The sequence below is a fragment of the Spironucleus salmonicida genome, chromosome 1, assembly GCF_000497125.1.
Source record: "Spironucleus salmonicida strain ATCC 50377 chromosome 1, whole genome shotgun sequence".
Taxonomy (NCBI): domain Eukaryota; phylum Fornicata; order Diplomonadida; family Hexamitidae; genus Spironucleus; species Spironucleus salmonicida.
The window spans coordinates 1835497-1848380 of record NC_090596.1 but is presented as its reverse complement, the minus strand read 5'-3'; the positions used below and the strand labels follow the sequence as shown (position 1 = coordinate 1848380).

Sequence of the window (12884 nt, the reverse complement as noted above, 5' to 3'; positions counted from 1 at the left end):
TAAACAGGGTTGTTAATTAGTCTCTTAATCCTGATAGTGCAAATATTCGTGGTTCAATTTATAATAATTCTTTTATATTATAAGGGTCTTTGTCGTTTAAAAATACTTAGGACAATTATATTTATGCAAATTCATCATATTTATCATACCATTAATCGTTAATATTAAGAATATTGGGAGGAGTTGGATTAGATAACGCAATATCTAAATTTTTAAGAAATAATACGTTTATTATAACTTTGTCTGGGAAATTTTTAATAATACCAAATTATGTTAGAAGCTAGTTTTAGGAAAAATGATTACATGTTTTATCAAGTTCGGTTAATAATTTCGTTTCATCAAATGAATAAGTTAATAATATTGAAATTAAAAATTCTTGACATTAATCAGAACATAATTTATATAATAGTAGGCAAAATGTAGGATCCTATAACAATGTTTATATATAGTCATGATCTAAATTAGATAAAAATCCTTGCATTATTAAAATTATTTATCATATATTTAGCATATAATAATTATTATATAACTTATTTATAATAAAATATATAAATAATATAATTCATATAATTCATATAATTCATATAATTCATATCTTTGCCTAAATTAATGGAAAGTTGCTTATTATAATTTATTAAACAAAATAAGGAAGCTACCATAAACTCAGATGAAGATTATAGTAAACATATTACTTAATATTTGTCATTAGTTGATACTGAGAAGTAAGACTTAATTGAAATTCCAAAATTCTATTAGCCTCTGCATGTCAAGTAACCATCTAATGAACTAATAGAGTTTATAAATATTTGTAGAATTAATACAATGGATTCTTTTGTTAAAGATTTGACCTCACTCAATGCGGATGAAGTTGAACTGCTGATTCATAAAAATACACAAGGAGCAATTTTTGGTTATGATACTTATTTAATATTGAAGGAAAAGCTAATGAGCTTAAATCCAGTTTTCGAAGATTTACTAACAGTAGAACTTTTTGCTTTATTGCCGACAGTTGATCCCACTTTATCTAAAAAGTAGAAGGCTATATTCAAAAATGATTTTGTTCAGGCTATTAGACATATTATAGATGCGGCAGTATTAAGATTTAATATAGATCCATATTGTGAACAACCTGGTTATATTACTTCATAAGCTTTGTAAGATTTTCTTTAAGATAATTATAAATCATTTATTGGTAATATATTCAATGATATTATGGAGGCTATGTATATGTGTTATGCTGTAAAGTCAATTTAATTTTTCTTAGATCCTAAGAAAACTAATAAAATATCTGTTAAAAATCTTTTAATTTCACCATATTTGCATGCTGCACTCTCATAAAACACTACACTTCCTATGCCTAGGTAGTTCGGTACGTACTCTTAATCACCATGGTTTTCTCGTTAGTGTTTTGAAAACGTGTATAATGCATTTTCTATGGCAACAGATCCTACGACAGGACTCTTACCAATTAAGAATATAAATAATTTACCATTTCCCCCTAGCCAAGTATTTGCTAAATCATGGTATTTTATTGAATAAACATATGACGATTAACTTGATTTCCGTGGGTATATGGATTATGCTTTAACACATACTTTTCCTTGCAATACTGGAGCTGGTTATTTTGTTTTCTCTGTGTTAGATGCTGAAAGTTAAAAAGGATACTTAAGCTAATAAGATATCAACCTAGCATTTAAAGGTGTATTCTAGTAATTACTAGATATCTATGACTAAATCCCGATTCCGTAAGATGCATTTATCGATGAAATATATGAAAATATCAAACCATAAAATAAATCTAAGATATATTTATCAGATATTTTAAAAAGTAATTCAAGTGAATTTATGGTAAGATATCTGATGACAAGTTAGAGTTTGAATGAACGCGAAAATGCATGTTAAGGAGGCTGTATGGAATTGAATAATCCAGGCTTTGAGATTAAATGATTTTTATATTATTTTTACTATGTGTATATTTTATAGACTTAGATATTATTTGTGTGAGAAAGGTTATAAAAACACGATAAGCTTTTGGAAGAACTTCTGGTCTGCGATAACGTTTTAGCTTATAGTCTCGCTGCTTTTTATGATGAAAACTAAGAACAGGTAAATATTTAGGTAAGCGTCCTTTGACAGGTACGCAATCCCTATGTACTTGATTGTCGACTCAAGGAAGCTGAAGAAAGCGTTCATGAAATTGGTGAACTCGAGATTGAGCAGAAGACGGGGTGACACGTTAGTATCGTAATAAGTTTTCTACACCAGGTCGTTAAAAAATAGCGAGGTCAGAAACTGCTCCACCATCTGCGACTGATACAGCACAGCAGATTCCCGAGGCGATGCAGGATCACGCAGCTAGTACTATACCAGCGCTTCCAGGATGGGGAAAAATATTCGTAAATATCTTATAGACCAAGATAATATCTAATTTGTGAATAATTAATTTATAAAATAAAATATGTTAAATTAAAAATATATTGTTAACCAAAAATCATATTATTTTATATTCAATAAAATTTATATTCTCCGTTTAATGTTTTCTAGTTATATATTATGTTTGATATAATAGTAACTTTTAATGTTCCACTTCTTGCTCATTTATGAACTTACCCCAGTTTACGTAGCTTATTTAGTCCATCTAATAGCCTTTCGACTAATAACTGAGGACATAAGCATCTGAAGCATATTTTAATTTACTTAAGGACTAGCCTGAATCATTTATTTTAAACATGATCTAAATATTCTAATAGCAGGATCCTTCTTTAGACGAACTTGTATTCTTCTGTTCTATTATCTTGCGCAAAGAAATCACTATGCAAGGCCCAAAGTCAGCATTTTACCGTGTAGATGAAAACGCAAAGTAACAGCTTATAGTCGCTGTGCTGTAGAAGCTCGCAGTTTCGCAATAACCGCTTGCCCGCTCTTTGGGAGATGTGGCTGGTGAGATAGCTGCATTGATGCTTCCAAATTGTCCAGTTGTATTAGAATTTGTCGATGCTGCATTCTAATAAAACGACGTTATGCGCGTCGAGGCAGCCCATATTGTATCTGTTATTTCTAATGCTAATATCAAGAAGCTTAACCAATTTGGTATGCCAAAAATTCTCGAATTCATTGAGAGGTCGCTGGCTGACAATCAGTTTGATTCAATTGTTCACGGAATCAGTTCAATACAGACTTTGCTAATTAGTAACTAATTTGTTAATTCAGTTGATGACATGCTTGCGGGTGACCTCTAGATAAAGCTACTAGACGTGGTGATATAAAAGTTATATTTTATGAGTTCCTAAATCGATGAATGCAGACGCTAGTTCCTGAAGGCATTAGAAATATTCTCTGATTTATTAGATTTATGCGCAGAGGTCATAAGCTAGTTCTTACCTGTTATAATTTAACTAATTTAAGCTCTTCTGTAATCTGGTCCTTAAAATGAGGATTTGTACAAAATCGGTGCAAATTATTTAGCTAGTATTACCGATTCTGGTGATATGTCTTTTATAGAATTTTCACCTGAATAATTTTAAGAAATTGTTACAATGGTCGTTGAAAGCTTATTGCCTGTATTTTTACTTATTACTGATGAAGAAGTTAGCGATTACTTATCTATAGAAGATCCTGAATCTTTGGAAGACCCTAATTCGGTTCGATCTGTAGTTTATGACGCTCTTTTAAGAATATTTGGTAGTTAATTTGCTTCTATTGCTTTACCAAGTCTTTAGTTATTTTCTAAATCAAAATAAGAGAAATGGTAGTATTCATATGCTATTATTATGATTCTTGATATTATTATTTGCTGTTAATCATATAATGCCAATCAAGTTATTCCTACTTTAATTCCATAATTATTTAAACAGCTTCAAACTCCACAGCCTATTATAGTTTATAGAGCAGAATTAGCAATAAAACATCTAATCAATTATTATAGACATGAAGTATAAGTTATTGAGTAGGTGGTTACAGAATGTTTATTGGTACTACCAAGTATTTTTGTTAATTAGTAACCTCTTACGCACATTGGTGCGGTTTAAATATTAACGACTTTGCTAGAAATTGTCAAACCCCAATAATTTTTCAAGCTCTAACCTTTATCAATTTAAGTAATATAGACTTTATATTTATCGAATAATATTATTCTGTAAACTTAGTGTATATAAATTATATGTCATTTACTGGAAAAATCTAATCCACGAGTACTTAAAGAATAGATTTTAGACTAATTAAAATCTATAGTCTTTAAATTTTTAGAATTATAAATGTAACTCACTTTGTCAATGAGCTAATAATAAATTAAGTATTTCTCAGCGTTAACAACTGCAACTAGTAAAATTATTTCTTTCTATCATCTAGAGTTTGAAGAAGTATCAGAATAAGTTGTTGTATCATTTGTTAATCTAATAAAATCTCCAATATCTGATGAAATACACATGTTTATGGATGTTTTAATTAATGCATTAGGCCTTATCGTTAAGGATTATTCAAATTATATTGAATCTTCAGATTTAAACTAAATAATATTCATTTTCATCCATATTATATAAACTCCTTTATTTAATGAAGATAAAAATTCATTATTAAGCGCTGAATCTTCGCCATCTTTCAATTCTCATATTAGATCTTAATAATCTAATGTTTATTAGGCAATTGCACAATTGATTAAATCTATACCCACAAGAATGGCAGAACATTTATAGGCCATTTTATCTGCATTTGCATAGAAAAATGTTTTCTCTACATATTCATTTACAGATATATCAAATGTATGTTTTTTAGTTCCCAGAATCATGAAGATAAATAATTCTACAGTCGATAACATTTTAGCTTATATTACTAACCTTATTTAAATTTCTATTTTAAAGCCTGAAATCTCTAGGTGTAGTGAAGAAGTAGCTAAAATAATGTTATCTTTATCATATTTTGTTGAGGAACTACTGTAGTGGAATGGTGAAAATTAATCAATTGGACCATTATTTACAGATATAATTTTAACTGCTGTTCAACAGTTAATTAAGCTAGCAATATCCTCGATAGCTCACTGGATAGATGAATTAGAATATGAGGATTTGGAAAGATCAGAGCGTATCTAGTGTATTAATGAAGAAATCTAAAACGTGAAATTAATTTCAGAACGGATTAATATAATTGTTCGCATATTTTCAACATTCTCTAATTTTGATTAAGTCAAAGCTCATCTTATATAAGTGTCCGAAGAACTATCTGAATAAGTTTCGTTCTCGAACATATTCATGCTTCCTTTATACGAAATTACAGAGTGCAAATAATCTATTATATAAAATAATATAACACTAACTGCATAAAGATTAGCCGTTTGCGAGTATGCAGCTCCATTAGATGCGCAACTAGCAACTTTGATTATTTTAGAAAATACTGAGCTTTCGCGTTAATTTGAATAAGCTGCGAGTTAGGTATTTATTATTAATAATTTAATCTTCAATGGGGATTCTGCAGTGTTCCTATTAGCTTATTTCATTAGTGTACAATTAGTGGATGAAAGTGAAAAAATATTAACTCAAATTAATTTAAGTTAATTTGAGGGTTTGATGTTTATATAAGCATTAATTATCATGATTTAGCGCGGATTTTTAGTTAATAAGAGCGTTATTTCTTTAATTAATGCAGTTAGCGGAATGTAAAATATTGATTAATAGTTATTAGCTTAGATCAAATTAATTATTATTGAAAATTAGAATATTATATAGACTAATTTTGAGGAGCTTTCTTTTGCTGGAAAAAATTTTATTTAACAGTGAAAAACTATTTTATTTATCTTATAATTAATATATTACTATATTCATAAAGCTTTCAGATGAATAGTGTAAAGTCATTCAAATCTAAATTGAGCAAAGCACCTATGACACTTATTAGAGAATCATTGCCTATATTTTTAGCTGAAGATAAGGAATTACTGTTTGCTGCTGTTGAATCTGGTAGAATAGAAGTAGTATAACTTATTGCATATCATGAGCCATAAAATATATCACAGTGCCTAAATTTAGCATAAATACTTAAACTTAATTAAATTAAATAATATTTATAATAGTGTCTTACCACTGGTACCTCTGAATTTAATTTTATACATTCTTAGTTATTTTTTGAAGCAGCTAAATAGGGAGATCTGTAATTTATTTAAGAAAATCTTTAATATCTTTAGTAAAAGTCATATAATTTAAATAAGTAATTTTATAATAAGACAGCATTAATGATAGCTGTAGAAAATCACTAAACTAAATGTGTATAGTATTTATTAAAAGAATAAAAGTAAAGATATATAGGAGGTAAAACTGCCCTCATGATGGCAGCAGAACGAGGGTTTGCTGATATTTGTCTATTATTAAAATATGAAATAAAGTTATAGGACAATTATGGATGGAATGCATTAATGTATGCTATAGATGGTAAACACCGTGACTGTTATAGTATTCTTAAGGCTGAAATAAAATAAAAGAACGAGTTTGGATCATCGGCCAGAGATTTGGCAAAAAAGAACGATTAAATTTAAATATTGGATATAATGTGTTGAAGTGATTTTATAAATAAAAGTAAATATATTTTTCAGAAATCATCTGCGCCTGCTTCCCAAGGTTCGTCGTTTAAAAATGCTTCTGGACATACAGCCATCTCAGGACAATTATATAGTAATGTATCATCGACTTCTTCAATTGCTTCGTCGTTTATAGACACCATAGCCGTCATTGTACCTAAGACAATTATAATTATTGCTATAATCAAAAACACAGCTATACCAATTGATTTTTGCTACTAGTTAGAGTTCCATTTTGGTAAATTAATTAATAGTGTATTAGTACATGCCATAGATGTTGGATTTTAGAATAATTCACCTTTTAGACCAGAAAGAGATGATGATTTATAAGAAACAAAACCAGTTGCAGGTAAAACATCTTTGGGTGCCTTACCTTTTGTATATGTTACATTAACACAGTCATATCCAGTTAGTTTAGTTCGGTTAAAATTAAAAAATCCTTAATCAACTAAACCTAAAGACTAGTCTATTAATGAAGTTATTGCTAATTTTGAGAAATTAAACCCTGCGTCTATCTTAAATAACGCTTTATCATCTTTGATAAACACTTGGGTAAATATGAAAATCATTTAGATTAGATTGAAATATTATATTATGTTAAAATTATATATAATAACTGTATTTGTATTTTAGTAAAATTTATTAAGCTACTAATTATATTATATAACTTTCCGCAAAATGGACATTAATTCTAAAGATAACTTAGACGATCTATTTGAAGGGGAGAAAACAGGTTTTGTAGTAGATTTTAAGCCTGAATATGGACAAAAGTGTGAAGAACATTTAAAAATTAACGATATTCTTAAAATTGAAAGAAACTTAACAGCACTTAAAAGATATCGTAATCAATAAACACCTGAGCTTTTTATCTCTGCAAACTATTCTTTCAACTTATATAAAAGAAGAATTTATACTAATAGCTAAGTAAAAGTATCATCTCCAAAGAAAACACGATAGTCTAATATTGAAGAAAAAATTGTTCCTATTAGAAATATTAACTCTAACCAACTTTATTTAAATTTAAGAAATAGATAGATTCATACATTTGAGTTACCAATTTTAGAGTTTGGTGGAATGACTGTTAAAACTCTCGCAGATATTAAATAATCGCGATAGTGTCATAGTGTATAAGATAATCATATTAATTTCAGCGAAAATGCAGATGATGTTAATATTTTTTTAACAAATAGTGTCAATTAGTGAATAGTATTAATATCACATTACTTATCTTTCGTCATACGTACCTTTTTCTACCTTTGTACCCCTTCTTCCATTTATTGCTACTAGGTTATTTTTCTTATTATTACTAGCAGCCTTACTTCGCTCAATAACCGCCTTAGATACGTTTCTTGGAGCCTCCTTCAAACCAAAACTTTTAACAACATGACCAGAATGAAGTGCACTAGGTCTAAATACGGAACGACACTCTTAATCCCTGGCAGAATAACCATTCATATATTACAAAAATGCTTTAGCCGCTAGTTCGAAGAATGCTGGATCTTTTTCAAATTTTTCAATCTCATTTTAGATTTTCTCATAGGCCCGATACCCTAGCCTAAATCCTAATGATCCTTTACCTAATAAATCTGCAGGAATGAATTAGACTTTTTATTTAGTTTAAGAGATCAATATGTCTAAAAATTTTACCTCATTGTTTTATAAAAATAACATAGTCTATCCATTGTTACCAATTCTACCAGCTCTACCACTTCTATGTATATATTACTCAACACTAACTGGAGCTTCATAATGTATAACAACATCAACTCCACTTTTTTCAACATTTAAATTAAGGCCTCTAGCTGCCACATCAGTAGCAAATAAAATACCACTATGAGAGATAAATTTTTTCCAAACTTAATCTCTATCTTCTTGATTCATCCCGCCATGTAATTTAAATAAATTAGGGGGTAAAAGTGTAGCAACGCTATTTCTTAACCTACCAGATAAATCAAGAAGGAAATCACATACAGCTCTGGATTCAACAAATACTAAAACACATGTCTAGGAAGGTAAACTATCGGATATAGAAGATGATACCTCAGAGTACGATGATAATTCTTCTTCATTTAATTTAAATTACTTTGTTTACTAAGATTAATCTTAAAAAAGTGTAGATAAATATCCAAACAAACAAGCTAATCTAGCTTTTGTTGGTACAATAGTGAAAGTTTAGTGTAAACTATTAGGCAAAGAGAAATTCTAAAAAATTGATGATTAAAGCTAAATCACCTAAGGATTAATTAAGTATTATCTTGATAATTACTAAACTGCATCTGAAATAGTGGCAGATAAAAATATTTTTTAAACATTTCTAGGTACAATATCAAAAATACGCTAAATTGTTACTTTCGCTCCTTGTTATAATAACTAATCACATTCATCCAGAATAATTACTTCTACTGCTCTCATTGCACTCATTATACACTAAGTTTTATCAATATGATCTAATAATCGACCAGCTGTACAAAATAAAAAGCACTAACCTTTCCGCAAACAAGCCTTTTCTTTATCCCGTGTTTAGCCTCCAGCTACTTATGAGACTACGCATTCTGACCCATTTAAAAGCTTTTATGTTAAGTCAGCAGATTGAGTTGATAGTTCTCTTGTAGGTGATAAAACTAGAACTTTCAATTATCTTGTGACATTTACATATCGGTCAGCAAGTGGTAGCAGTGCAGCAAGTGTCTTGCCTGATCCTGTTGAAGATTTAAGTAAAACATCGCACTTATTCTATATTTTTCCAAATGACATTTTTTGTATATTTGTAGCATTTTTATATCCAATTTTGGATAGGTTGCGCTGTATTTTTTCGCTTCCAACCATAGTTTCCAATAGATCTTCAGAGAACAGACTATCTTATTTTTGAGGTGTATCAGTCGTTATTTTTGCTAGTTCCTAAGATAGATCTTCGCCGATTTTTTGAAGGTCTAAGAAATCCTCTTTCTTAAATATACCATTTTATTGACGTTGTAGAGGTTCATTCTTAATAAAATTTATTTTAGATGGCTCGGTTTTATCTTTTATAAAGTTTAACTCCATAAGAAAAGAAAAATAAAGTGAGATTTAAATTTAAATATATAATAATTTAACAATAAGGTTTTCATTTTAATGGACTTCGGGAGTTTTTAATACATGATGAATAATATAATTAAATCTTAAGATAATGAACTTAGAATATAAGCTACTACAACTTACTTTTAATATTTAGACCAATTTCCTGATGAGTATTTAGTCAATATGATTAAACTCTTTGAACTTGGGGATGATGATGTTATCGCCTTCTGTTGCACCATTATTAGGAAGAATCTGCTAATTAAGTCTGGTGATTCTCTTTTTGATAGATGCTAAAACAAAGATATCACTTAATAATTTTTAATAATCATTTTGCAACTTTTATCAAATAATCGTTCGTTCTCAAAAATTTTAGCTGATCTTTGTGGCGAAATTGCTGTTAATTTTATTAGATGCAACTAAAATATAAATTTGTTATTGCAATATATAGATTAAGCTTTGACAACTTCAAAGATTTCTGACGTTTCTATTATCATATGGAGCTTAACAAATTCGAAATGGAGATACACTAAATCATTTATATTATAATACCTTACCGTACTATGTGAATCTTTAGATCCTACAATAAATTCCTATGCATTCTTAGGTATTAGTAATATTCTTATGAGTGCATAATATGCTAATGATGACGAGGACTGTGTTGATTATGATTTATAATAATAATTTATAGCAGGATTATTTTAAATTCTTTAAAAAATTTCTAATTTTGCATTTTCAAATCGTAATGCATTCAAGCAGACTATTGAATGTTTTGTTGAAATGATCGAATGTATACCAGAATTATTTTCAGATTATATTGACCAAATATTTGAATTTATTACACTTATACTAACATAAAGCAATGATGACTAATAACTTTTTCTTATTGGAATCAATCTCTGCTCCTCAGTTATAAGTTAGTCTGATACGTTATTTTAGGAGGAAAAATATTTTGAATATTCTTAAAAGCTTCTTATAACTATTATTTATCCCAGCCTTAATAATATTTCTGAAGATGATATGGATAATATTGAAAAATATTAAAAGATAGACGTAAATTCATCTTATTAGACAATATCTGATAGTATTTTCTCAATGTATTTAGGTTAAATATAAGAAATAGCACTACCTACTATAAATAACTATATTTAGTTACATAAAAATGACGTAAAATTTAGAATTTCAATAATAGAAATCATTAAATAACTATTCTATACAGAATAATTGGATTCTGATTAAGAATTATATGCAAATATACTAGTCGAATTTCTATCTTCTATGAATACGTAAATAGAAGCATATTGGATTCTTTATAGTTTTAATTCGATTATTGTTTCGACCGAAAACAATTAACAAATTAACAAGATTATATTCAATGTTTTAACTTTAGTTATAGAGAACATAATCTAATGTGATTAATATGTTTAAATTACTTTTCTAACTCTTTTGAATAACATTCTTTAAAGCAATAGTACTATTACTGAAGATAAATTAGTGTTTATCAAAACAATAATTTAGCATTTTTCTTAAAATTAAAACTTGCAGATTAAGTATTCTATTCTTAAAATCATAACTCTTTTAATTGATTAATCATTGTTAGATAAGGATTAGATTCACATATATTTAGACTATTATATTAAGGAATATTTTACTTTCAATTCTCAGATTTTCTCCTTAGCTTAAAATTAAGATTTTATCTAATATTTTGGCTAAGTTATAGAATCATTATCGCTATTTTTATGTTAGTTTAACTCAACATAAACTGAAATATTTATAAATAGTATATTTACTTTACTGGCTTAAGAACGTATTGATGAATTACATTCAATTATTGATTCGTTGATTATATCTATAACATAATTGCTAACTAAATTTGCTTCTTAGTTTTCTTAAACATAGGTCGACATATCATTTATTTAATTTTTTAATACCCTCAATACACCATTATTTGAATAAGAAAAGAATACTTTCGATGAAAATTAAAAATGCAACTCGTATATATTAAAGTAATAGAAACTTGTGTTTACTGCTATTTAATATATGTTCGTTGAGAATCCATTAATGTCTAGTTAGCATGTTACATAAACACTGAAACTGATTAACAAATTTAACTATATTAAGTAATATTAATTTATAAATGTAGCTTCATGTTATGCCAGCATGTTAATTGCTACTAATGACAATTAGATAGTAGATGGTGTTATTAATATTTTTAATTAAGCTTTGGATATTAAAACTAGAAGAACTGTAAACGAATTAGAACCTATTTTATCATCATTTTAAATTATCATTACTGGTACTTCTTAGCTTGAATCTAAGGAAATTTACTTATAAAGTATTTTATAATGGACATTTAATTTAATTTAAATGGTTAATAAGTCATTTAACAAGTACATGTCATATTCTTCTTATGGCATTGAATCTGAAATTTGTTAAGAATAATTATCCATGTTATATTAAGGATAAATAAGACTTTAAACATTATTTATTGACATATCCCATACAATTGAGGTAAGTACATATATATCTAATTTTATGTAATAAGATGGAGATCTATAGAACTAATCATTTTTGGGTGTTTTTTGCTATATATTATTGCAACTGAATTGTAATGTATAAAATTATCTAATTAATGTTTAAATTTAAGTAAATTCATAGATTCCTAATGAATATATTTATATTTTTTATACGTAGTTAATTTTGTAAAAGTAATTAGTAATATAAAGCGATGAATTTGATTAATTATTATAGAAGTACACATAGTATTAATCTCAAAATTTAGGAGCATTGGTGTTATTAGTCACGTATACCTCTTAAATTAATCATTTATCTGGATAAATAGCAAAGACCTTAGCTTAAGTATGTAAACCTGATAAATTGTTATTTTAAGTTCTGTATTTTATTGTGTTAATCTATTAACCATCTGATGACAATATAATTTGCTTATTAATTCACACATATTATGCTAATGAAATCTAATAACTAGTAAAAGATAATTTAGATGTAATTACATTCATGTAGCCATTTGTTTTATAACATAGCTAAGTATATTAATAATATTTATTAACGAATTCAAATAAGTGATATCTTATTTATATTTAATTTATTATAAAGATGTATGAAGACCAGATAAGAATAAATTTCCATATTTCATAATTATCATACATATTACAATTATTATAGATCTTATTTTGGTATATATATTTAATTTTAATTAAATAACTTGAAGTTTTTATTAATTCTTAATATATATTAATCCCTTATATATCGA

General features: G+C 27.5%; 8 protein-coding genes across 8 annotated transcripts; 6 read left to right on the top strand and 2 right to left on the bottom strand. All coding sequences in view use genetic code 6, as the record gives it.

Moving 5' to 3' along the window:
- Window positions 1–609: 609 nt before the first annotated feature.
- Window positions 610–1947, top strand: SS50377_21273 (uncharacterized protein; the record flags this gene model as incomplete). Its single annotated transcript, XM_067905210.1, has 1 exon — window positions 610–1947. The coding sequence occupies one exon, from the start codon at window positions 610–612 to the stop codon at window positions 1945–1947; it is 1338 nt and encodes a 445-aa protein (XP_067768692.1).
- Window positions 1948–1966: 19 nt separating this feature from the next.
- Window positions 1967–2314, top strand: SS50377_21272 (uncharacterized protein; the record flags this gene model as incomplete). The annotated part of the gene is made up of 1 exon (XM_067905209.1): window positions 1967–2314. The coding sequence occupies one exon, from the start codon at window positions 1967–1969 to the stop codon at window positions 2312–2314; it is 348 nt and encodes a 115-aa protein (XP_067768691.1).
- A 286-nt stretch (window positions 2315–2600) lies between these two features.
- On the top strand, window positions 2601–5768 carry SS50377_21271 (uncharacterized protein; the record flags this gene model as incomplete). The annotated part of the gene is made up of 1 exon (XM_067905208.1): window positions 2601–5768. The coding sequence occupies one exon, from the start codon at window positions 2601–2603 to the stop codon at window positions 5766–5768; it is 3168 nt and encodes a 1055-aa protein (XP_067768690.1).
- Window positions 5769–5824: 56 nt separating this feature from the next.
- On the top strand, window positions 5825–6538 carry SS50377_21270 (Ankyrin repeat-containing protein; the record flags this gene model as incomplete). Its single annotated transcript, XM_067905207.1, has 1 exon — window positions 5825–6538. One exon carries the CDS (start codon window positions 5825–5827, stop codon window positions 6536–6538), a length of 714 nt encoding a protein of 237 aa, XP_067768689.1.
- A 32-nt stretch (window positions 6539–6570) lies between these two features.
- On the bottom strand, window positions 6571–7128 carry SS50377_21269 (uncharacterized protein; the record flags this gene model as incomplete). Its single annotated transcript, XM_067905206.1, has 1 exon — window positions 6571–7128. One exon carries the CDS (start codon window positions 7126–7128, stop codon window positions 6571–6573), a length of 558 nt encoding a protein of 185 aa, XP_067768688.1.
- A 109-nt stretch (window positions 7129–7237) lies between these two features.
- Window positions 7238–7762, top strand: SS50377_21268 (uncharacterized protein; the record flags this gene model as incomplete). Its single annotated transcript, XM_067905205.1, has 1 exon — window positions 7238–7762. The coding sequence occupies one exon, from the start codon at window positions 7238–7240 to the stop codon at window positions 7760–7762; it is 525 nt and encodes a 174-aa protein (XP_067768687.1).
- A 12-nt stretch (window positions 7763–7774) lies between these two features.
- On the bottom strand, window positions 7775–9601 carry SS50377_21267 (ATP-dependent RNA helicase; the record flags this gene model as incomplete). Its single annotated transcript, XM_067905204.1, has 1 exon — window positions 7775–9601. The coding sequence occupies one exon, from the start codon at window positions 9599–9601 to the stop codon at window positions 7775–7777; it is 1827 nt and encodes a 608-aa protein (XP_067768686.1).
- Window positions 9602–9670: 69 nt separating this feature from the next.
- Window positions 9671–12697, top strand: SS50377_21266 (uncharacterized protein; the record flags this gene model as incomplete). The annotated part of the gene is made up of 1 exon (XM_067905203.1): window positions 9671–12697. The coding sequence occupies one exon, from the start codon at window positions 9671–9673 to the stop codon at window positions 12695–12697; it is 3027 nt and encodes a 1008-aa protein (XP_067768685.1).
- Between the last annotated feature and the right edge of the window lie 187 nt (window positions 12698–12884).